Source organism: Stenella coeruleoalba (genome assembly GCF_951394435.1).
Source record: "Stenella coeruleoalba genome assembly, chromosome: 19".
NCBI classification, from domain to species: domain Eukaryota; kingdom Metazoa; phylum Chordata; class Mammalia; order Artiodactyla; family Delphinidae; genus Stenella; species Stenella coeruleoalba.
Genome location: NC_137165.1, coordinates 47602569 through 47628426, shown reverse-complemented (window position 1 = coordinate 47628426; position 25858 = coordinate 47602569). Strand labels below are relative to the sequence as shown.

At 37.4% G+C, this 25858-nt stretch overlaps 1 protein-coding gene across 2 annotated transcripts; it reads left to right on the top strand.

Annotated features, from left to right (window-relative positions):
- Positions 1–770: 770 nt before the first annotated feature.
- On the top strand, positions 771–24813 carry NOL11 (nucleolar protein 11). Of its 2 annotated transcripts, XR_013825150.1 has the most exons (19): positions 771–917; positions 3182–3295; positions 3412–3468; positions 5003–5151; positions 6295–6352; positions 6669–6813; positions 8190–8378; positions 11816–11892; positions 13059–13182; positions 13676–13764; positions 14584–14658; positions 15112–15296; positions 15466–15591; positions 15745–15975; positions 16421–16499; positions 17019–17111; positions 19244–19351; positions 19511–19694; positions 23173–24813. XR_013825150.1 is itself a non-coding variant. In XM_079906209.1 (18 exons), the coding sequence occupies exons 1-18, from the start codon at positions 777–779 to the stop codon at positions 19625–19627; spliced, it is 2157 nt and encodes a 718-aa protein (XP_079762335.1). In that variant the 5' UTR covers positions 771–776; the 3' UTR covers positions 19628–23158. The 2 variants fall into 2 exon arrangements, 1 of the variants encoding a protein (XP_079762335.1); XM_079906209.1 differs by lacking the exon at positions 23173–24813 and having other exon boundaries at positions 19511–23158.
- The last annotated feature ends 1045 nt before the right edge of the window (positions 24814–25858 follow it).

The window sequence follows — 25858 nt, the reverse complement described above, 5'->3', positions numbered from 1 at the left end:
TTTACGTGGTTTCGCCCTAAGAACATGCATAATTTATCTTTTTTGAGTTTTTCTATTATTGATGGAATCAGTCATGTTTATCTTAAAAATCTCTCCCAGAAATGGTCTTGCCAAAAATTGTCCAGAGGGATCTTGAACGTCACCTGCTTCATCAGACAAGTCTGAATTTCCTGTAACCTGGAGATATTTCCCCGCGGGTGCTCGGAGAGCCAGGGGGGACAGACAACCTGGGACTAGACCTTTGTGGCGGGTTCTGAGAAGCAGGGGGTATTAGGCATTTCAGTTAGGTACAGCACGTTATGAAGAGTTAATCTGAAGAGAGAAATATTTTTCCTTTGGGACACTGTTCTATGAAGCCATGTTAGTAATTCCCAGAGTTCGCTTCAAATTAAAAAATCTAGTTTATTTATATTGGGCCACTTGCCACGCTCATCCTTCAGCCTCTCAAGTCCGTAGCTGAATAAGGGGCAGCGGATGCAGTACCTAACAGGTAAGATCTCCCCCGCCCGCCCATTCTTTCCCGTCTAGAGCAGTACACCGGGACTCGGCGGTGTGGCCTGGGAAGCGGAGTCTAGACGCAAACTCCAGGCCCCGCCTACCCGACGGCGTCCGCGGCGCCGCTAGCTATCTCTACCCGCCAGAGGTCGCAGGCTCAACGAGCAGGTATCTCAGTTAGCGAGTGACTAATCCAGTCGGCGAGAACTAATCCAGTTCTCACGAGAGAAAGCGCGAAGCCTGCCGGGACGGACGCGCGGCCTTCCGTAAGTTGGACCAAAATGGCAGCCTTGGAGGAAGGCTTCACGTTGACTGCGGTACCGCTGGGTTCCGGGCCTGACGGACCCCTTGGAGTGGAGCAGGGCGACAAAACAGACCAGTTTCTAGTGACGGACAGCGGCAGGACCGTCATCCTCTATAAGGTGAGAGCAATAGGATCGGAGCGCCCCCGCTGCTGTCTCGCCCCTTTCTGAGTTCGGAGCCGGAACCTCAGGTTTCTCACAGCTTTGGAAAGAGGTCTTGCAGCGGGCTTAGCGGAGAGCCGTTGTGGCCTTTTGGGGACGCTGAATGAGGTCTAGAATCTGACTCGGTTGTTTTCCCGGAGAGGCATATTTCCGAATTGCAGGTGGCAGAGCGTCTAAGTGCACGTGGGCTAGATTCGGAAAGGAAAGGAAAGGAGAGGAAACCTGTGCTTTCGCTTCATATCTCCCGGAGATATCCTTGCTAAGATCCCCTTCTGGGGTCTCTGTCACCCCAGCTGCCCGCAGAAGGGTTGAACGGAGATTGGTGGGGTGGGAGAAGGTGTCACTGCCAGAAACAGTGCTTTAACCTTGTGTCCGTACGCTTCTTACTCACTCGTTAGGAGGGAAAGTTTTGTCGGTGTTTTGTTTTGGCTTTTTGCTTTCTTGGCAGTTTAGTAGGCATCTTGATTCCGAGTGACCTGTTTCCAGCTATGGTTCACCCTGTGAATCCTGGATTTGCGTCCCTTGAACTCTACACACCCCGCCCCCCGTTTAGCCTAAGGACTGCTTTAGCACATTTTCTAAACTTTGCTTTTAGTGGTTCCATAGAAAGTAATTCTTTCTATGTGAGCTGCTGAACAGTTTTCTGTGTCTTTAAGAAGTTGGGTATCTCAACATCGGTAATCATCAGGGAAATGAAAACCAAAACCACAATATCACCTCACACCTGTCAGAATGGCTGTCATCAAAAAGAACACAAAAAAATGTTGGTGAGGACATGGAGAAAAGAGAAGCCTTGTACCCTGTTGGTGGGAATGTAAAGTGGTGCAGTCACTATGGAAGACAGTATGGTGATTTCTCAAAAAACTAAAAATAGAGCAACCATGTGACCCAGCAGTTTCACTCCTGGGTATATATCCAAAAAAACCCCCAAAAAACAAAAACACTAATTCGAAAAGATACATGCACCCAGTGTTCATAGCAGCATGATTTATTATTATTTATTATCTTCCATTCCAAGATATGGAAGCAACCTAAGCGTGCATCAATAGATGAATGGATAAAGAAGTGGTGTACATCTATACAATGGAATACTACTCAGCCATTAAAAAAATAATGAAATTTTGCCGTTTGCAGCAACATGGAGGGCATTATGCTAAGTGAAGAGAGTCAGAGAAAGACGAATACTGTGATAGCACTTATGTATGGAATCTAAAAACTACAACAAACTAGTGATTATAACAAAAAAGAAGCAGACTCACAGATATAGAGAACAAACTAGTGGTTACCAGTGGTGACAGGGAAGGGGGGAGGGGCAAAATAGGGATACAGGAGTAAGAGGTATAAACAGTTATGTATAAAATAAGCTATGAGGATATATTGTACAACAGGGGGAATATAGCCAATATTTTATAATAACTATAAGTAGAGTATAGCCTTTAAAACTGAATCACTAGATGGTACACCTGTAACTTATATAATATTGTGCAACAACTATACTTCAATTAAAAAAAAAGCTAGCTGTCTGCTTTGAAGTTTGGGGAACAGGTTGCCAACAGTACACTATACTGTTTGCTTGTTTTGATGCTTCTGAAGACACCATTGGTTTTTACCTGGCTGTCAAGTGGACTTTTTGCAGTTCCTGCATAGGAATAGAGTGGCTGATTAGAATTGGCATGATGCCGGCTATCCTTATTCTGTTTCTCATGCCCCTGTTCAAGGGCACAACTGCATCAGTTTTTTAAATATACTAATATTGTTCATTATCAAAGTGCCGATACTAATTTACTTATTTTCACTTTAGGAACTTATATTTTCATTTTAACTACTCTTTTAAAGTTTTTTTTTTAATTGTAGTAAAGTACACATAACAAAATTTACTATCTTAATGACTATAAGTGTACAGTTCAGGGTATTAAGTACATATATTCACATTGTTGTGCAGTCATCACCACCATCCATCTCCAGAACTCTTTTCATCTGGTAAAACTGAAACTCTGTACTCATTAAATAATAACTCCCAATTTCCCCAACCCCAGGCAACCACCATTCTACTTTCTGTCTTCAGTGGAATCCACATAGTATTTGTCTTTTTGTGACTAGCTATTGTTTTAATTTAGGAGATTTGTTAAATGCTATCGTTTTAATGATTTCTTCCGAATGTAAATTTAATCGCTTTAATGTCTGAAACTGACTTTTTGAATATTGTATGTTCATTTCATTAGGTTTCTGATCAGAAACCCTTGGGGAGCTGGTCAGTGAAACAAGGTCAAATTATAACATGTCCAGCTGTGTGCAACTTTCAAACTGGAGAGTATATTGTTGTACATGATAATAAGGTGAGTTTTAAAACTTTTATATAATATATACAAAACAAATCAAATTTTATTAACTATTCATGTTGTATGTAAATGGAAATTGGAATGCTTTTTTAACTTGTATGTTTTTATTTCAGGTCTTGAGAATATGGAATAATGAAGACGTAAACCTGGATAAAGTATTTAAAGCGACAGTAAGTCTTTGGATTTTCCAACACATGTATTTAGTTTATTGGTGAGACGGAATAATTTGTAATGTAGCAGTTATTTATCTTAAAGTGTCTGTGAACATGACATAAAGGTTATAACCAGTTTTTCATTCTAGCTATCCTACAGTATGTCTTGGTAAAATGTCTCAACTTATGAGTTAATATGTTATAAAATGTTACACGATATGTTATTTTCATATGAGGTTGAGGATTTAAATAATTCATGAATGATACATTGATAGTTATTTCCATGAGTTTAAATGTTTGTGGTGTGTCCCTTGCAAGAGCAAATGAACTTCATTGTTCTCTTTCTTAAAATAGGTAGAACAGACCCTGCAAGTTTTATGCATTATACATTTTAAAAGTGGCACATACTGCAGTGAAAAAGAACCATGACTAACTGTGCCTTTTCTCCTAATGACCTAAAGTATGTTAATTAACTTTGTCTTATAAAATGAAGATCTCTAACTAGGTTAATCTTGAAAGTTCTTTATGGCTCTAAATGTCTAACTCTAAATACAATTGGCATATTTTAGAATTGGTTCACAACAGAGCTGATTCACATACAACCGCAGTTGTCACCCGGACCCTTGAAACCTCTAGCCAGCTACCTGTGCTGCCACCTGGCTCCAGTCATTTTGTTTACCCTGAAGTAACACGATCCTGAATTTTACACAATGGGTTTTTTTTGTTGTTTTTTTAATCCTACATATGGTGTTAACTTCTTTTCCTGGGCTTGCAGGCTACCTATACATACATACATAAATACACACACACACAAACATATATATATGTGTGTGTGGCTCATGTATTCATATATGGCATCTTTCTTTTTCTAATACCAGAACCGCTTATAACTCTGCATTAGTGCCTTTGTTTGTACCTCTCCTCACCTCCAGTTTTGAGAGACCCAGGTTATAGCCTAACCTCCAGTATTTACAGTGGAAAGATAAACCAAAAATGAATAAAAGTGATTACATATGGGGGTGAGCAGGGGAGAGGATAGAGAATAGGATCAAAAGTTAGACTTCTGAATGTATTTTATGTTAGATTTAACTTTGGAACCATACATAATTATGAAACAAAATTGAGTAAAAATGAAAGCAAATCAGTCCCTTAAAGATAAGCCTTCTCCGGGACTTCCCTGGTGGTGCAGTGGTTGGGAATCCGCCTGCCAATGCAGGGGACACGGGTTCGAGCCCTGGTCTGGGAAGATCCCACATGCCGTGGAGCAGCTAAGCCCGTGAGCCACAACTACTGAGCCTGCGCTCTAGAGCCCGTGCTCCGCAGCAAGAGAGGCCACCGCAATGAGAGGCCCGCGCACTGCAGCGAGGAGTATCCCCTGCTGGCTGCAGCTAGAGAGAGCCCGCGCGCGGCAATGAAGACCCAATACAGCCAAAAATAAACAAATAAGTTTATTTAAAAAAAAAAAAAAAGATAAGCCTTCTATAAATGTCCTGATTCTATTAGGTGGCAGTTCCTTTAGAATAAAAATTTAAATGTTTTTATGTTCTTCTAGTTGTCCGCTGAGGTATATAGGATACATTCAATACAGGGGACAGAACCCTTGGTGCTGTTCAAGGAAGGTGCCATTCGTGGTTTAGAGGCCTTGCTTGCAGAGCCCCAGCAGAAAATTGAAACTGTTATCTCTGATGAAGAAGTGATTAAGTAAGTTCTAATACTTGTAATTTTTACCAAAAAGAAAATGCACTCTGTGTTTTTTATATTCTTTGCCTTGTTCAAAAGTATTTTGATTATAAACATGATAAAAGTAAGCTGATTGAAAACCATCTAAAAGACAAGTAGCCAAAATCACATCCCTCAAAAGCCTCTGGCGTGATAAGTGATTGAGGAAACTGGGGCCAAATGAGTCCTATCCTAATAACAGAACTGGATAGTCAGTTATTTGAAAATTAAGTGAGTAATCCCACAAGACCGGAATCTTCTGTCATATAGCCCTGACTGCCAAGATCAGAACCCTTTCGCCTGAAGAAATATGCAGCTTGTTAGTGGAATCAGGATAATGCTTTGAGACCCCTTCTTTCCCAGATTCTGGAATAAAACTTGGGAAATGACTCGCACAAATGATAGAAGGAAATCTCACAGTTTTACATCTATCCAATCCCTATTCTTTCATCCCATTTCCTGTTTGGTTAACTTGCTGCCCCTCCCGGCCCACCTGGTGTAAACTAAATCTTTAAAGGTCCAAGCAAAGACTTGTACGTAGTCACTCAACAATGTGGACAGTGACCAGTTATATCTTAGACCCAATGAATGCCTCTAAAGTGTGAGCAACTGTATTTGGAGGAAATCTTTACGCAAAAAGATATAGGTAGAGAATCTGGGTTCTAATCCCCACTTTGCCAGAAAATGGCTGTGCAGCCTTGGTTACAGGCCCTTTACCCTCCCTATGCCTCAGTTCCCGCTGTCACTTGAAGAAGGCAGGTGAGACGCTAATGTTTTCCTGAGAACACTAGGCCCCAAAATGACTCTGAAAAAAGGAGGGGTGGGTCAATTAAGTTTGGGGAACACCGCATCTTGTCTTACATGCCCTTGGTACTTTATAGTTCACGTTATTGTCTTTAAAGTTCTGGGAAGCTCAGCAACTTGCATTTAATCCAGAGATGCATTTGACGGAGGAATGCCTTCTAGGTCCCTGTGGTAGATATTTTGAAACATTGAATTAAGTGTTCTCTGCTACCTCTCTGGCTCTAAAAAATATTTAATAAAAGGTAATCTCTTAAATTTAGATTGATGGTGTGTTTCAACTGGTGATTTTGCATTTTATAATTTTTCTTTTTCTTTTTTTAGGTGGACAAAGTTTTTTATGGTATTTAGGCATCCTGTGCTGATTTTTATTACTGAAAAAGTAAGCGATATCTTTAATTCCTGGCCCATTTTGTGACATTTCAGAGTCATCTGTATGATTTTTAAAACTAAAATTGGACTTTGGTATTTCTTTCAGAAAATTTTAATATATTTTTAAAATACTGAAAAATCTATTAGTTATAATTATTTCTATGCCTGAATTAAATATATTTTATAACTTTTTAAATTTAATTGGACAAGAGGTTTTTAAGCACTCATTAAAGTAATTACAGTGGGGCAACAGCTGGTCTCAACATTTAAATATAGTTGGTGGAAATGGGAATATTTTTAAAATAAAATAACTTTTTATTTTCCAGCATGGAAATTACTTTGCTTATGTACAAAAGTTTAACTCACGTATCCTAAGCAAATACACACTTTTACTTGGACAAGAAGAAAAATCGGTTACACAGAGTTTTAGTACATCTGTGCATCGGAAATTCATCTCTCTGATGTCATTAAGTAAGTATTTTTTTTAAACTTTCAGAGTTTATAAATAAAGGGGTATTACAGGATAGTGTTTTAAGTTCGAGTCTTCAGTTTTTACAGTTTTCTGTTGTAGTATTTCCCTTTCCATGCTTCCTTACAAGCATTTATACCTTCACTTTTTGCATTTTGCCATGTCTAGTCACGCAACAGGTCAGTAATTCTCTGCAGGTAAATTTTATGTCTTAAAATTTTATCATAAGCAGTAAATAATATAATACCAGTAAAAAAGGAAAAATCACTCTTTATTATGATAAGTCCAGTTTTTTTGATATTGTATTTAGTGAACCATGAAATACCTAAGGTTGGTACTGCATGGCCTCCCCATTCCTCTTTTCCAACCTATAGTTTGCCATTCTTTTGAGCAGTGACAGAGACAGGTGGGTAAAAGGACACTAACAGAGCAGTCTTGGACTCTTACTAGCCACCATTTTACAGATTATTTTTTAATTCCTTGGAGTTTACCTCTACTTAATGTTCTGAGGTTTAATCCCAGTCTTATGCATCTGGGGGAAAAAATGCCTTTGTGGTCTTCTCTCCCCCCAGCCCTTTATGGCTTCTTTTGAAGTTGTTTTGGAAAGGTTAAGGGAGGAAGAAACAGAGCAGTATTTAGGAAACATTTTCATGTTATCACAGTTTAAAATCTTTGTGAAGTTTTTCAATGTGCAAACATTTGCAGTGGCTGTTAAGAAAAAGGCTCCCTTCGTTCATCATGTCTAGAGTGTCATTGGAATCCGCTTAATATCTTTGCTTAAGAGGGACTGGTTTTCTTAAAGTTTAACCTATAGGACATATTAATTGTTACACAGAAGTTTGTGAGTTATGTTTTAGCTTTTGAACATTGAAGTAAGGGAATCTGAACCAAAGGGTCATAAAATCTTCATGTAACATAGCTAGAACCACATGAAATTGCCAAAAATACAATTGACCTACAAAACCCAGCAATTTAATAAGGTTTTAGGGTGCTGGAGTAACAAGAAATGTAATATTTAGACCAGAATGCTAATTAATTTCTAATAAGAGATACAGCCTTTTACCGATTGAATTGTCTGTATTCCTGGCAGTCCCCTCATATTTTAAGTTATTACAGATATTTACAATTTTTATTTCATGGTTATCATGACATTTCTTACTGAGATTTTTATTAATATTTCTCCTCCATCAACTTTAGGTTTGTAGTATATTCTTTATGGGAAAGCATAGAGTGATGTGATTATTACATTTGTTTATTTTTCTGGTTGGATTCTCTATCAAATTGGTAAAATCTTATTAACAACTTAGTACATTTAATTATAACCGATATAGAACTATCATTTATCCAATAAGGAACAATAAATACTTGTTTCCAACAGGCTCTGATGGATGTGTATATGAAACCTTGATACCAGTACATCCAAGTGACCCAGAAAAAAATCAGAGGGTAGTTCCATCACTGTTGCTCAAGTCCGTGGTGTCTGGCAATGCTCGAAGTGGTGTTGCACTCACCATCCTGGATCAAGATCACGTAGCAGTCCTGGGACCACCACTATCAGCTTCTAAGGGTAACTAAAATCCAATCAGTTAAGAAGTCCTTTGGATTTTTTCCATCAAAGTGTACTTTTAAGTCTCCTCTTTCTTTTTCATTTATTTATTACCACCCTAATTCATTCTCTTTTTCACTGTAGCTTCCTAATTCTTGAATAGGTCTTTGATTTCATCTTGCCTTGATCAGTTTCTCTAAAACATTTCCTATATCACTCACTACCTTGCTTGTCACCAGTGTCTTAAATAAAAACTGCAAATATCTGTGCCAGCCTGTAGGCATTGGAAACATTGGTAAGACTTGCAGTAGAGGATTGAATTCATACCTTGGTGACATTTTAGCAGAATATAAATTCATTAGTCTTAGACAGCTTGAAATTTGGGGACTACTAGTGTGCCTTTTTTTTTTTTTTTTTTTTTTTTTTTTTGCGGTACGCGGGCCTCTCACTGTTGTGGCCTCTCCCGTTGCGGAGCACAGGCTCCGGATGCGCAGGCTCAGCGGCCATGGCTCACGGGCCTAGCCGCTCCGCGGTATGTGGGATCTTCCCAGACTGGGGCACAAACCCGTGTCCCCTGCATCGGCAGGGGGACTCTCAACCACTGCGCCACCAGGGAAGCCCTAGTGTGCCTTTTGTCTCTGTGACTTCAGAGCAGGATTTTCATCATCACCTCACCTCCTCACCCCCAAACACCCCTCCACACAGACAATTGTAGTCTATCATGAAGGACACAGTTGTTCCTGGCTAGTGCAAGATTGGGGTCTCCCAGCCTACACTATAAAACTCCAAATCTATGGTTTAGCATTCAACTCTCGCCACAGTCTAGACCCTGTCCACGTTTTCCAGTCTCTTCTCCCAATTTCAAAGCAAGAACTCTCTGCTTTATTCAGGCCAGGCTCCCTATTGACTACAAACTTGATATGGCCATCCTTGTGTATTTTGTTTTGTTTCTTCTTTTTAAGATAGGAGCTACCACTTATGGTATACTGTCCTGTGCCAGGTGTTTTACTTGTATTATTTCATTATCTGTGTCATTTAATCCTCCAACAACCCTATGAGAGAAAGTCTAGTTATTATCACCCTTATTTTACAAATGAGAAACTGAGATGTTAGGTAACTAAGTAGTGGACCTAGGGTTCAACACAAGTAGGTTGACTCTTACGCCATATATCTTACCATTCTTAAGTCCTGGCTTTTAGCCACTTTACCAAGCTGTGCTTCTCCTCTCTCAACCCCCATCCTTCCTCTCTAGTTCCTGGTCTAACCCCAAAAAAACTCAGTAACCTCAGTAAAGTTTCCCATGTCTCTTTCCAGAGTTTTTTAAAATATATGCAAATACTACTACTTATTTTTCTTCCTCTTTTTACACAAATGGTAGCATACCTTATCCTCTGTTGTATACCTTAATTTATCCACTTACCTGAGATATCATAGAGAGCCTTCCATAGCAGCATCTGTATTGACTTCTTTTTTCTTTTTAAAATTTTATTTATTTATTTTTGGCTGTGTTGGGTCTTCATTGCTGCACGCGGGCTTTCTCTAGTTGCGGCGAGCGGGGGCTACTCTTCGTTGCGGTGTGTGGGCTTTTCATTGCAGTGGCTTCTCTCATTGTGGAGCACAGACTCCAGGCGTGCGGACTTCAGTAGTTGCAGCACGTGGGCTCAGTAGTTGTGGCACACAAGCTTAGTTGCTCCGCGGCATGTGGGATCTTCCCAGACCAGGGATCGAACCCGTGTCCACTGCATTGGCCGGCGGATTCTCAACCACTGTGCCACCAGGGAAGCCCGACTTTATTTTTTTAAGAGGAAAATATAGGCAGAACATTCCGACATAAATCACAGCAATAGTTTTTTGCATCTGTCTGCTAACAGAAGGGAAATAAAAATAAACAATTGGGGCCTAATTAAATTTTAAAAGCTTTTGCACAGCAAAAGAAACATTGATAAATCAAACAGACAGTCTACTGAATGGGAGAAAATATTTGCAAATGATATGACTGATAAGGGATTAATATCCAACATATATAAACAGCTCATACAACTCAAAGTCAAAAAAACAACCCAATTGAAAAATGGGCAGAAGAACTGGATAGACATTTTTTCAAAGAGGAAATGCAGATGGCCAACACACACATGAAGAGATGCTCAACATCGCTAATCATCAGGGGAATGCAAACCAAAACCACAATGAGCTATCACCTCACACCTGTCAGAGTGGCTGTCATCACAAAGAACACAAATAATAGGTGTTGGCGAGGATGTGGAGAAAAGGGAAGCCTCGTACTCTGTTGGTGGGAATGTAAATTGGTGCAGCCACTGTGGAAAACAGTATGGAGGTTTCTCAAAAAACTAAAAGTAGAACTACCATATGACCCAGCAGTTTCACTCCTGGGTATATATCTGAAAAAACAAACTAAGTCAGAAAGATACCTGGACCCCAATGTTCATAGCAGCATTATTTACAATTGCCAAGATAGGAAAGCATCCTAAGTGTCCATCAACAGATGAGTGGGTAAAGAAGTGGTGTGGGTGTGTAGATATGTATGTGTGTATATATATTTGTGTGTGTGTGTGTGTGTACATATATATACATATAATGGACTGCTACACAGCCATTAAAAAGAATGAAATTTTGCCATTGCAGCAACATGGATGAACTTGGAGGACATGCGAAGTGAAATAAGTCAGACAGAGAAAGGCAAATACTGTATGACATCACTTATATGTGGACTCTAAAAAGTACAACAAACTAGTGAATAAAACAAAAGGAGCAGACTCAGAGATACAGAGGACAAACTAGTTACCAGTGGGGAGAGAGAAGGGAGGAGGAGCAAGATAGGGGTAGTGGAGTAAGAGGTACAAACTATTATGTATAAAATAAGCTACAAGCATATGTGTACAACATGGAGAATAAGCCAGTATTTTATAATAACTATAAATTGTGAATCACTATATTGTACAACTGTAATTTATGTAATATTGTGCAGCAACTGTACTTCAATAGAAAATTCATTAATTTTTTTAAAAAATGCTTTATTTTTTTAGAGAAGTTTGAGGTTCACAGCAAAATCGAGGGGAAGGTACACAGATTCCCATATGCCCCCTGCCTGCATATGTGTCCACTTCTTGTCATGATATCGCATATCTGTGAATTTCTGTCTTCATTACTCATTTTTCTTCTTAATAAAGCAAGACCTATGTGTTTAACTATGACTTCCCTCCTCCCTCCCTCCCTTCTCCTCACCCCCAGCACCATATATTTATATTTGGCTGACTTCTGAACTTGGGACTTTTTTTTTTTTTTTTTTTTAATTTTTTGGCTGCACCACGAGGCATGCGGGATCTTTAGTTCCCCCACCAGGGGTCAGACCCGCACCCCCTGCAGTGGAAGCGCGGAGTCTTAACCACTGGACCTCCAGGGAAGTCCCAACTTCTGAATTTGTATGTCTTATTTTATAGAATGCCTCTCCATATGGAATACAAAATTTCAAACACTACAGACTTCAAAAGAGTTACCACAAGGGACCAGCGGTCAAGTAAGTTTTTGCACTTTGGGGTTTTTTTCAAATGTACTTATTTTTGTGTCTGACGAATAGACTGTAAGGGAAGAGACCTCTTCGGATCTAAATATTTTATCAGTTTTGATTAAAATAAATTAAGAAATATTTTCTACCTGCGAGATTATATTTAATTTGGTTATTTTTATAGTTTCTTTATGTTTGTCACTTTCAAAAGACTAAATTATAAGCTAATTATAGATCAGGAGAGAACAGTTAGCTAGTTAACAAAACTTTTTAATCTCACTTTGGTTTTATCTTTTTACTTTTGTATTTTGAACTATATCCAAGGGCTGTTACTTTGCCTAATAAATTAGTCTTTTAGGTTATATGTTAAATGTTATCATGGAATTACATAAGAATACTTAAAGAATTAAAATTTAAGGTGACCAGACTGTAAACTTCCTGAGGCAAGGGACCTTGTCTTTTTTTTTTCTCCATCATATCTTCAGTGCTTAACAAAGGTACTCAGTAAGTACTGGTTGTTTAGTGAATATAAGATATAAATAAATCAAGATATGGGATGTTGTTGATCATTGTACTTTAGAGGATAAGGAGACTATGTTTCTTAGCATAGAATTCTAATTTATATTTAAACAAGTAATTTTCACAAGATTAGCCGTTCACAATTCCACTGCTCTAACAAACTTCACTTTTGATTTCCGTGTTCCTTTGAGCTTTTTGTTCATATACCTGTCTCAGTTTTACAATTTTATAATTGAGATCATGAGACAGAAACTGTTAAATTCTGCTTTTTTCATTTCGTACATCAAAACAGTTTGCCTGTGTTACAGTAGCCTTTGTGAGTATCACGTTAATAGATGTGTAATACTGACAATATTTATTTTAAACAATTCATTTATTTTAAATATATGTGTTGATCAAATTTTTATGAGTCAAAAGAAATTATCTTTAAATTATGCTTTATTCAGACATGGGCAAAAATAAGAGCTTTGTAAACCTACCTCAATTAATAAATTGAACATATGAGATTATTCTGGAAAGTTGCTTAACTTCACCTTATCCTTTTCTGTTATATTAAGATTACTTCCACCACAAGTTATTGTTATAAGTTATATGGCTTTGTTGAATCAGATATTAGAAGAGAAAAAGGATTGCTTACATTTTTGATAACTTTTTTGTAGCTCTGGTATCATGGGGAAAATTTGTTTATGCTACATGGAAAATTTCTAACTGTAATCCCATACAAGTGTGAGGTGTCATCATTAGCAGGTGCTCTTGGAAAACTCAAGCATGGTCAAGATCCAGGTAGGAACTTAAATGTTTTATTACTAAAAACCAATTTATAAACTTCTAGTTTGATATGTAGATTTTCACAGCTATTGGTTTGCATAACCTGTTCTTAGTGTTGAAATTTGCCAGTGTTCATTCAGATTTTATTGGTCAGGAAGCTACCTTGGGAACAGTCCACATTGCAGATACTGCTGCAGGTTAAAGAGCTATGCTGCATTTTGAACGCCAGTGTTCTGACTTTAGGGGCAACGGGAAAGTCCTGCAGACAAAATCAGAAATGCTTTTTCCCTCCTTGGTTTACCAGTGGCCTCATCTGTTGGGCACATAGCCTTTTAGGATATTATGATTTACTGATCTGAGGTTATTGGTAGAATGAAATGGACTTTAAAGCCGCTTTTGAATTGTGCGTGAGTGGTTGTTGTTTTATTGTTCTTTGTTTGATTGATTGGCTGGGTAAATACCAATAGGTCAAAAAATTCCAGAAATTGTGTGTTCTGTGTTTTCTTAGACATTCATGCCATGACTCATTTTGTAAACTGGGAAACATCACAGGGATATGGACTTGGATCTCAGAACTCAGAGCAGTCAAAGAGAATCGTAAGTTTGGTAGTTGAAATAGAAATGTTACTACAGATGTTAAAAAACAGAAAAGGCTGAATTATTTTAATAATTCATATTTGTACAACTCTTACAACTTGCTCTTAATGATGGGGTGATTTGAAGCTTGAACCCAGTAACCTGACAGCCCTTATCCGAAAGTGATACATGTCGTCTAGTAGTTTTTATGGGCATGTGTGTAAGACCCAGGTGTAAAAATGGACCAGTTTGCAATTAGTAATAATAGAGTATAGAGATTTTATTTATGAAAAATGAAAACCTTAAAGATATTTAAGTTAAAAGTTGAAATAGACCCACTTTTCACTATAAGAAAACCAAACCCTAAAAAAGCTTGTGAATGGACTTCCCTGGTGGCGCAGTGGTTAAGATTCCCCACCTGCCAATGCAGGGGACACGGGTTCGAGTCCTGGTCTGTTCCCACATGCCCCGGAGCAGCTAAGCCCCTGTGCCACAACTACTGAGCCTGTGCTCTAGAGCCCGCAAGCCACAGCTACTGAGCCCACATGCCACAACTACTGAAGCCCACATTCCTAGAGCCCGTGCTCCGCAACAAGAGAAGCCACTGCAATGAGAAGCCCGCGCACCGCAATGAAGAGTAGCCCCCACTCGCCACAACTAGAGAAAGCCCACACGCAGCAACGAAGACCTAAAGCAGCCAAAAATAAATAAATTAAAAAAAAAAAAGTTTGTGATTAGAGCAAAAGTGTGCCAGTCTCTTTGGGACATTTTATATTCTTCTAAATGTCTATTGCATCTTTTGTGTTGTTTTGAGATCCTAATCAATTTACTGAATTCCAGTTAAGGAGAAGGAAAATTGAAGTGAGTGTACAGCCGGAGGTCCCACCATCCACACAACTCTTAGCAGCCGTACAGGTAAATTTTAAAATATTAGAAATACGAAAAATCAACTCATGGTTAAAATAAATCCTATGTACTTTTTATTCTGTCTTCCTCTTGTGATCATTTTTAGAGCTATGGCTAACATTTGTATAGTATATTGAGGTTGTCAGAGTGATGCTTTGGCTTATTTGACTCTCACTAAGCATTTTGTGAGATCAGTGTGATGGTGGTGGCCTCATATCTCATTCACCTTTGCATTGAGTGTTTGTAATTTAGCTTCTTAGAAATTTTGATTTCTAAATCCTTGAGTTTTTTTTTTCTTCTTTGTATTTTGTCTTTGTCCAGTAAATTGTAGTATCAACTCCAGTTTCACAGGAATGCATGAATGCTGTTAGTGATTTAAGACAATGTTAAGCTAGGAACTTTTAAGTGCAGAGCGACATTTATTAATGTACCACACTGAACTCTTTACTTCTGCCCTTTCAGAAAGATTCAGAAAAACATATTGAAGTAGAACTACGTAAATTTTTGGCTGTTAAGCGGACCCCGGACTTTCATACTATTATTGGGGATGTAGTAATAGGAATTCTGGGAAGATATAAAGCAGAACCATCGTTTTATCCTCGGAACTGTCTGATGCAGCTTATCCAAACGCGTGTGCTTTCTTACAGGTAAATGTTTCTATACAGGTAAATGTTTCTGTACACCAAACTTTATACACATAACTCTTCTGACCTTGTTTTTTGCAGTTCTGATTTTTATACTCTGTAAAAGCCTTATGAATTATTTGCAATTGAGAGTTTCTTAATATGTATAAATGATTCATGTTTTTGGTCTTAGCTTGTGCCCTGGCTTAATGGAGTCTGCCTTAGAAAAGACGGATGTGCAGATCCTACAGATCTGCCTACAGCAGTTCCCTGACATCCCTGAGTCAGTCACCTGCGCTTGCTTAAAAATTTTCTTGAGGTAAGTTAGAAGCTGATGGTACTTTACTTTCACTGCATTTTTAATCTATTGTTTTATTTTATTTCTAAAACTTTAAAGTCTTAGAAAATAAAAATTTTCCAGTAAGTTCAACTACTTGTAAGAATTATTTCCTGCTTTCAATTAACATGATAGCATTGGTGATGACAGTCTTCAAGAAACAGATATCAATATGGAGTCAGTTTCTGACTATACTGCTACTATACAAGATGGGGAAATAGAACAACAAACTGAAATTCTTCAAAATGGTTTCAATCCTGAAGAAGATAACTGTGAGAATTGTGCTCAGGAGTTGATTGAGAAGCCTCAGGCTGCAACAGAGGAGAGCACTTCATGCCCTGTTACAGGGAAAAGAGCAGCGCTACTGTATCCTTTGAAACCATTTCCCTTGTATTGTCTCTTTCCCAGGGATGTAGTCCAATGCCAAGCAAAAACTAAGGGGTAATTAGATAATTTAAGGTGGTTTTTTCCTTTTCTTTTTTTCAATTTTTTTCAGTTTCTGCTTGAAAATGGATTACATTCAATGCTGTGTTCAAACAACTTACTTAAACCTTATTTAAGAAGCTGTACTAAGATAGAAGCTCTATCACTTCTAAAAATTAGTATACTGAATAAACACCAATTATCTATAATAGCAAAATATTCCAGATGATCTCTAGTGACGAGGAGAATGTTCAGTGATAACACTCTTCTAGAAAAGTAGAACTTTTGTATAAATTTAGAAAAATGTTACTGGGGAAGGGAATTACTCATTATTTCGGTAGAAAAGTCTTTATTGGTTGAAATGAGATTTTCCTTTATTCCCAAGTAGAAATGCAATTCTTCATTCAGCATATAGCGAGACGTTTCTTCTGCCTCATTTGAAGGACATCCCAGCACAACACATCACTGTGAGTGTTCTTACGAATCCTACAGGATTTTATTTCTGGGTTAAGTGTTGCTCCTTAACTCTACGCAGCTTCTAGGGCATTCGAAAGGTTATAAAGTCCTTTCATCTGAGTAAAAGATTTCCCAGCCCTCAAGGTGAAAAATCGTGCCTGGGAGACTAGAGTGACCTGGAGGAGGCAGAGCTTGACGTGTTCCTGGTGCCAGACCCGAAGGCCGGGTTCATCCATCTAAGTTAGAAACGAGTAGGAACTAAAAAGAATTGCCCAGAGAAGGATTCTCTCTTCTCTACTTATTATTTACAAACAAAATAAACTCCTCACCCACCCCTCCCAAACCAAATGAACTCTCCTTTGATGGCAGGGAGTGCACTTGATTCATGTGTCCCCTGATGTCTAGCATATCTGTTTGATGTACAGTTAAATTCAGTAGCCTCTTAAAATTCTTTCCAGTCTCTTTGTTAGCTTCACATAGAGAAAATTTTCCTATCAAAGTGATTGTTCTTTTTCCCCCCCAACACCTAGCTATTTCTCCAGTATTTGTATTTCCTTTATCTGAAGTGTAGTGAAAATGCTACTATGACTCTTCCTGGAATACACCCTCCAACCCTGAACCAGGTGAGGTAATCTTTTTATTTTGATCTGATGCTGGGAAAGATATGTTAAATAAAAAAAAGGTGTTTTATATATATATATATATATATATATATATATATATATAGTATCAGAATCTGGAATCCAGGAACTGATTTCTCCCTGTCTCGTGGTTCCTACGACCCTCCTCCCTCACCAGTACACAAACCACTGGAGTGGATCACTCAATTTGGTAGATGGATTTTTTAGAGCCATAATTCTATACTAAGGAACTTAAATTCATCTTAAATTCCTGATTCTTTATTGTGACCCTTTTCAAGAATTTCCTCAGCTTCATTGGGAGAGAGCGATAATAAGTGTCCTCCTAATAACCTAATAATCCCAAGTCCCTCTTAGAGATAACCAATACTAAGAGTTGCATTTATGTCTAGAAATTTGCTTCTGTACCTTAACTTATCTTTCTCTTGTCTTCCTAATGCAAATTAGATCACGTGCATGCTATTCTGCAGCTTGTCTTTTTTTCACTCATTGCTACATTTTACACATTTTCTTTTTTTTTTTTTTTGTGGTACGCGGGCCTCTCACTGTTGTGGCCTCTCCCGTTACAGAGCACAGGCTCCGGACCCGCAGGCTCAGCGGCCATGGCTCATGGGCCCAGCCGCTCCGCAGCATGTGGGATCTTCCCAGACCGGGGCACGAACCTGTGTCCCCTGCATTGGCAGGCGGACTCTCAACCGCTGCGCCACCAGGGAAGCCCTTTACACATTTTCTGAATCAGGCTATATACATCTGCCACATTCTTTTTAACCACTGCATACTATTTGATTTTATAGAAAATCTTAATTTGTTAGTCCCCTATTGATTGGCATTTAAATTGCTTACAGTTTTTTGCTATTGTAAACAAACTTTCAGTGAGCATCTTTATAGAAATATTCTTGCATATTATGAGAGAACACCTCTTGGGTAAATTCCCATTAGTGAAATTGCTGGATAAAGGGTGCATGCATTTTTAGTTTCAAAAATGCCAGGCTAAAAAAAAAAAAAAAAAAAAAATGCCAGGCTACCTTTCCAAAGGGTTGTGACAAGAGGTACTATGGCCACCAAGATCTGAGACCTTACTCTCTGCTAGTCAAGTAGGTAACAAGTAAGTGTTTTATTTTAATTTGCATTTCTTTGATAATAAGAAAGGTGGACCATCATTTCTTGCCAATTTATATTCCTTTTTGTGTACTGCTTAATCAGGTTCTTTGTCCAATTTTTCTATTGCATTTCCTGTCTTTATCATTTTGCCTTATAAATTATTCTTCATATATTAAGAGAAATTAGTCTGTTTCTATGAAGTGTATTACAAATACTTTTTTCCTATCACTCTTTTTTACTTGCTTTAGTGTAATTTTTGCCATAGATGGGTTTTTAATTTTCATGCTGTCAAAATTATTAGGCTTTTCCTTTACTGCTTCTTTTTGGGTACGCCATGCTTAAGGCCCTTCCCACTCTAAGAGTGTAAAAATAGCAATCCTGTCTTCCCCTAGTACATTTCTTTTCCTTTTCTTTGTTTAACTCTTTGATACATATAAAGTTTATTTTGGTGTAGAGAGTTACATAGGTATCAGCTTTCCCCCCTCCCTGCAAATGGATAGTTGGTTTCCTTAATGCTTTTTCATGACACTGATATTTGCATGTTAACACCATTTGAAGGTGTAGACTACATAGGATACTTTAATAAATGGATAGTAATAATTTTATTTTAGTTCTTGGTACCTTATCTATAATACACGACACCTTATTCTTGGGTCATAGTGTATATTTCAGAATAGGAGATGAGTGGGTTCTTTTTTTTGTAGCTGCGAGTAGTTATCAAGAATTTTTTAAAATAAAAAGTGCTAGCTCTCCCTTGGATTAAATATCACTGTGGCTTTCTTTTTACTGATTAATCTGATGGAAAAGATCCAATTATGCTTGTAAAATGACAAGTAGAAAAGCAGAAAAGAGGCTTTTTCGATTGCTTAGAAATTCCTTCATCTCTAAAATGTTCAGACTTCTGTAAAGAAGACTTATTTTTTCTTATAACTGTTTGATACTATTATGGACTTTGTAAAGTGAATTAACCTAAAATTAAATTTAAAATCTTAACTCCTTTTCCTGTTTATCTTCAGATTATGGATTGGATATGTCTACTTCTAGATGCTAATTTTACTGTTGTGGTAATGATACCAGAAGCAAAAAGGCTACTGTTAAGTCTTTACAAGTTTGTGAAATCCCAGGTATGTAATTATTTGATTATACTGAATTCTGTTTGTAACCAAGAAGCACCAAAATTATAATTTATTAAAATTTTTCTTGGAATAGCCCTAAGTAATTGTGGAGGATTTATCCATATGTACAAGTTATGGTAAAAGTTATTTTGGAACTTTTTTCTTTAGATAAGCATTTGTTCTGAGCTCAACAAGATTGAAGTAAGTTTTCGTGAGCTACAGAAATTAAATCAAGAAAAGACTAATAGAGAATTATATTCAATTGAAGTGCTGGAACTCTTCTGATACTACCAGTTCTCCTTCATAGACGTTTTATGAAGCTCTTTTATGTGGATTCTTCCTACTCAACCAGGCAAGAGATGTGTTTTGTTTGTGACTGTCTCTTCGGTGACAAGAGAAATGTCTGAGCAAGTACCTAGACCATCACTTATTGATTCTCCTAGGTCAGACTGCAGGTTTCACGTGAAGCTATTCTAGCTTATGGACACTGGTGGGGAGAGATTCTGAAACTTTTAAAAATATGTAACGGAGGTGTTTTTAAGTAAACTTATTTGTGTATTGATACAAGCTGAATTTCTTACCATCCATTTGAATAGTTCTTCTTTTAATAAAAAACCACCATTGAAGAAACAGTGATTCTAGGAAAAACATGGTTTTATCACAGTCGGAAGCTGTCCCAGCTCATCTGTGTTCATGGGGAACAGAAGAGGGCGTTTCCACAGGCAGGGTGGGAAGGGGCCTTGTACACGCCTGTGCTTATCTCCTGCCATCCTCTCCGGTTCTTTACCTCCTTGCACTACCTTCTTACATACCCAGGGCTTGAACATTATCCCTCAGATTACCTCTGTGATTAGGATGTTAATTTCAGTTACAGAAATATATTTCTAGATAGTAAAAAAAAAAAAAGTCTCTTTTGACCGTAGAATTTCCTGTTTTAACTCGGGTTTAGGACAAACGAAAGGCTTTATGTAGAAGAAATGGATGCTTTTGTTTCTTAAAAATAAACTCAAATTTATTTTTGTTAAAAGTGAAATCACTTTTTCAGGTGATGAACTAAGTTTCCCAAGAGTAACTTGAAACATTTATGAGCTGTGAAAGTCTCTGTTGAATAAATCATTTTGAAACCTCTTTTAACCTGAAAGGTCACAATATATATATTTTTTAAATTCCAGTAAATTCTAGCGCATAATATAAGTTCAAGTGTGGTTCTAGAGCCCATGTTATACAGAATCCTGATGGCTCAACTTAATTTGCGTTAGAGAAAGGCTTCATTTAGGTCAGGCACTCTGTAAAGTTTAGTTACAACTGTTGCAGTTAACAAAGAGGTTCTCCCTTGTTATTCTTTTTTTTTTTTTTTTATTGAAGTATAGTTGATTTACAATGTTGTGTTAATTCCTTAGTCATTCTTAATCTCTCTTTAATCTGAGAGAAAAGAAATACCAAAGATAGCAGCATATATTAACAGTTATGCTCACTTTAAGTGGGACCTTTTGCTCAGACAATTTAAACTAAGTGATACAGTACTTCTCAGCAGAAATGAAAAATAGGAGTCTCCACGATGTTTATCGTCTTTTTATCTTTTTTGTGAACCATTTAAGAATTACTTACAGGCACCCAGACATAAAATTGTGTGTTCCTAAGCTTTTCTTAAAACTTTGAACGTTATGGGGCTTCCCTGGTGGTACAGTGGTTGAGAATCCGCCTGCCAAAGCAGGGGACACAGGTTTGAGCCCTGGTCCAGGAAGATCCCACATGCCACGGAGCATCTAAGCCCGTGTGCCATAACTACTGAGCCTGTGCTCTAGAGCCTGTGAGCCACGACTGCTGAGCCCGCGTGCCACAGCTACTGAAGCCCGTGCACCTAGAGCCCGTGCTCTGCAACAAGAGAAGCCACCGCAATGAGAAGCCCACGCACCACAACGAAGAGTAGCCCCCACTCGCCACAACTAGAGAAAGCCAGTGCACAGCAGCGAAGACCCAACGCAGCCAAAAATAAATAAATTAATTAATTAACAACAAACCAAACAAAAAAACTTTGAACTTTAGCATATCCTTTATGATTTACAGATCCTTTTACGGGGGTTAAGATTATTCAGGATTGTCACAGTTTTTAGATTCTGAGTTATTTATGATTTAATTTATAAGAACCCATAATAAGAGACGAATCTCAGATTGATTGATGAATTCTTTCAGCCAGAGCAAACAAGCAGACGAAATTCATAGATTGACAATAAGCTCTTCACGACTCCTGATTTAATTGTACTTGAAGACAGCTTCTTCAGTGAAACTTGCCCGGTCAGAGTTCAAACTAGCAGAGGCCTTTGACTGAGGAGAGGCCAGAGGAAGATTCCCTGTTCCCTCCAACTTTTGTCTGTTTGGAAGGAACTTCTGTGTAGGGTCCTAATAAAGTCTTTATTATAAAGTTTAATAATTCGGCCTGTAAATATTATGGAAGCAAATTACTGATTTTTAAAATAAGTAGAAAAGTGTAATTGCTTTTAAATACTAGTTGCAAATGATCTCTAGGTTGCCTACAGACTAAGTTAGACTAAATTTAGAAATTAAATAAGGATTTTATAAGGACATATAGAGGATTATTTTTTAATTAAGTTATAATTGATAAGAGACTTTTATAGGCTGAGTTCTTCAAGGCAAGGACTTTGTCTTACCCTTTATGCACTCTAAGTACAGGACCATGGGCACATAATCAGTGTTCAGTAATGGTTATTGAATAAAGTTACTGAATAGTAGATCTTATCTGCCCAATTATAGAGCAATAATTCTGAGGGTTTGCAACAGTTACTTTTTCTGGCAAGTAAATCCTCTGTTCACCACATATAGGCAGTGTATCTTCTGCCTCTGGACTTTTATTTTTTATAACTTAATTATAACTCAGGTTTGTTTCTGATTATATATACTACATCTATATAATAATAAAAGAATTCTTTTCTTTTTCTTTGCCACACCTCATGGCTTGTAGGATCTTAGTTCTCTGACAAGGGATTGAGCCCCTGCCCTGGCAGTGAAAGCACTGAGTCCTAACCACTGGACTACCAGGGAATTCCCAAGAATTCTTCTTTAAACTTCTTAAGTTCTCCATCTAGGAAATGGTTTCTTGCTGTGACCTTAATGGTTTTTGAGGGAAATGTGGACTAACAGGTTATCATTGCTACTTAAAAGTAGATGTTTTCTTTTTGCCTCTTTAGTCTTATTTGTAAATATTTGGTGACTCTAACTGTAGTGGAGTCCATTCTGGATCATGTAGAATTTTAAAACAAAGATGGATTTTTTGCCCTAGCTCTTTTAAAAATATTTTAATCCTAAAGTAATTGCAAGAAAAAACAATGAATACCCCTGTATCCTTAGCCTAAATTTATCTGTTCCTAACATCTTGCCATGTTAGTTTTACACTATATATTTTTTCTTTTTTCCTGAATCATTAGAGAGTTATTTACAAACATTCAGATTAATCTCATAATTCAGTTTAATCCAATAAATACTTACGTTTAATCCTGTAAAACAAGGGCATTAATTTCACATGACCACAATGCAATTATCAAATTCAGGAAATTAATGTTAATACAGTGATATTTAGAATGATTACAGTCCTTATTCAGATTTCCACAGTTGTCCCAGTAATGTCTGTTATAATTGGACTTCCTCCTTCCTAAAATCCATTCAAGCATCATGCATTGCATTTAGGTTTCATGTTTCTTTAATTTCCTTTAATGTAGAACAGTTCCCTAGAAAATTGCATTTCTGAAGAATCTAGGCCAGTTATTTTGCAGAATGTCCCTCAGTTTGCATTTGTCTCGTTTCCACATGATTAGATTCAGATTAAACATTTCTGACGAGAATACTACAGAGAAGGCACAGCATCAGGAGGCATTGCTGTGAGTTGTCCTATCATTGGTGATGCTAAATTGGATCACTTAGTTAAGGTAGGATTTACCAGATTGCCTCACTCTAAAGGTACCTTTTTCCCTTTGTACTTCATAAGTAACCTATGTATTTATTATTTATCTTTGAGACTGTGTGAATATCCTATTCTGGAATATTATTCTTCCCTAACAGTGAACCCATTGGTAATTTTTGCATGAATCGGTTATTGCTTTGGTGACAGTTATGGTTGCAAATGTAAAAATTGTTTTGGTATAAATCTCTATTTTTTATTTTTTTATAAATTTATTTATTTTATTTATTTATTTTTGGCTGTGTTGGGTCTTCGTTGCTGTGCGCCGGCTTTCTCTAGTTGCGGCGAGCAGGGGCTACTCTTTGTTGCGGTGCGTGAACTTCTCATTGCGGTGGCTTCTCTTGTTGCGGAGCACGGGCTCTAGGTGCACAGGCTTCAGCATTTGTGGCTCACAGGCTCTAGAGCGCAGGCTCAGTAGTTGTGGTGCATGGGCTTAGTTGCTCCGCGGCATGTGGGATCTTCCCGGACCAGGGCTCGAACCCATGTCCACTGCATTGGCAGGCAGATTCTTAACCACTGCGCCACCAGGGAAGCCCCCAAATCTCACTTTAAAATGGAATGCTGTGTGCCATGTAGCCGCCATTCTCATCTCTTAAGTCTGCTTTCTAATCTATAGATGGATGAGCAGATAAATGGATGGAGGTATTTCACAGATTTGAACAGTTATAATCACACTGAGCATACAATGTGTGGTCTACTTTTTTCACTTAATATTTTCATAAAACCATGTTTTTACATAGTTAACATGTTTTGATTCTTAAAAGTTTCAGACTCAGAAAACAAGAGCTGAGAAGGCTTACCAATAATTTATTCATAAATGTCAAGTGTCTTATCCTGTTCCCACAGCTTTATTTTAGCAAAGCTGAAATGTGATTTTAGATTATACTCTTCCACTTCCTTTAATCATCATCATTATAATTTGGGGATGCTTTTGAAAACATACCCACATCAGTGGAATTTTTGGAGTGCTTTTGTTTGCTTCAGACAAATTTCTCAAGGAAAAAACTACTCAAAATTCTGGACAACTTTTTTGAAGAGACTGGCATTATTTAAAATAACCTCCCCAGAGCCTTTTCATCTCTAAGAAAGCAGTGTACTGTTATTAAAGGGGTTTTAAATAGATGTCTCTCAAGGTTCCACTTTTAGTTTTAGATCACATACTATTACCTAGATTAACATAGCCAGTAATTAGGTGGAATTGTGCTTTTTGTGTGTTAGATGTTTAATGTATAGTACATGTCAGATCCCAGTTGCTGTGATATTCTAGCTCATTTTTAGACTTAGAATATCAAATAGTTTTTTAATTGTATTTTAACTAGTAAAACGTGTACATTTGTATACTTACCATTTAAGCTCATAATATGTTTATGATATATAAGCTACTATATAGTTGATTACATAGCACTTACTCTGTGCCAACCATTGTTCTAAATGCTTTAGAAATATTAATTGATTTAATACTCTTAAGTCTGCTTATCAATCCTGTAAAGTAAGATTTACTGTTGAGGAAATTGACACACAGACCTCAGTTTAGACTAATGGTAACCTTCCATTAGTCTGAGGATGAAAGAATGCTTTGAATCAGAGAGAGAAAAAAATGTAGTGGTGTTTATGCAGCAAAAGTTAGAGAACATGGACAACTTGTTAAGTGGGAAACCAAAAACTATGCTGCTCTGGAGGGACAGATGGGAGTCTGTGAGAGGTGCACATTGTTGCCAAAAAGAAATTTTTAAATTATTTTTCCTCTTTAATTCTGTACTCACCGAGCAATTCACACTGATTTGTTTTCCCAGAAACATAAATACCTTGGTATGAGAGGTGATGAGGTAATTATAGTTTCCTATAATCCTTATAAATTAACAAATTGAAATTCTTCTCTAAAACTGTAATTTCACGTTAACCTAATTATCCTTGGCTACTTTTCATTTCTGGATGAATTTGTTTGATTTGGGTTGTCAGTGCCAAATTTGTTATTCATTATTATGATATATTCAGACCACAGGGCTTACAACATTTATTTCTTCTGGTTTATTTGGATATTTTATTGCCTCATTGTTAAATGTCTTATATTTTACATTGTACATCAGATAAGGTGTAGTTAGATGTTTTATTTTACTTTACAGTGAACTTGGATACCGAGTACTTCAGGTACATACTTGAAGAAAGGCTCTTGGATTTGCACAGAACACATGCACCATCCTGTATCATTACTAGGTTGGACAGTAGCATGTAACGTGCAATAGCATACACTCCACAAAATGAAATTTGTACCATTTTCATCAGTTTGATTGGTGCATGATTCCCTTAAGAAAATTAGGAAGCTTAAGTCTTCTGTAACCTTTGGTGTAAAGCTTTTAATTTATTTATACGTTGCCTCTCAAAGAGAAATGTACCATTAAGAGGATATAATAGAAATGGAAAATTAGGCCCAGGAAAGGTGGCTACAACATATGGCAACTGCAAAAGTCAAGAAACTTTTAATTTAAGTTCACAAAGACTCTACCTGATTATATATTTTAAACTTTTATTTTATAGGTTCCTCC

Bases quoted from the DNA above. Each gene is read 5' to 3' on its own strand.
- NOL11 (XM_079906209.1), top strand. From the start codon at position 777: ATGGCAGCCTTGGAGGAAGGCTTCACGTTGACTGCGGTACCGCTGGGT. The intron at 6,814-8,189 runs GTAAGTATTTTT...TGTTTCCAACAG, and splicing joins CATCTCTCTGATGTCATTAA to GCTCTGATGGATGTGTATAT. The intron at 13,765-14,583 runs GTAAGTTTGGTA...ACTGAATTCCAG, and splicing joins CAGAGCAGTCAAAGAGAATC to TTAAGGAGAAGGAAAATTGA.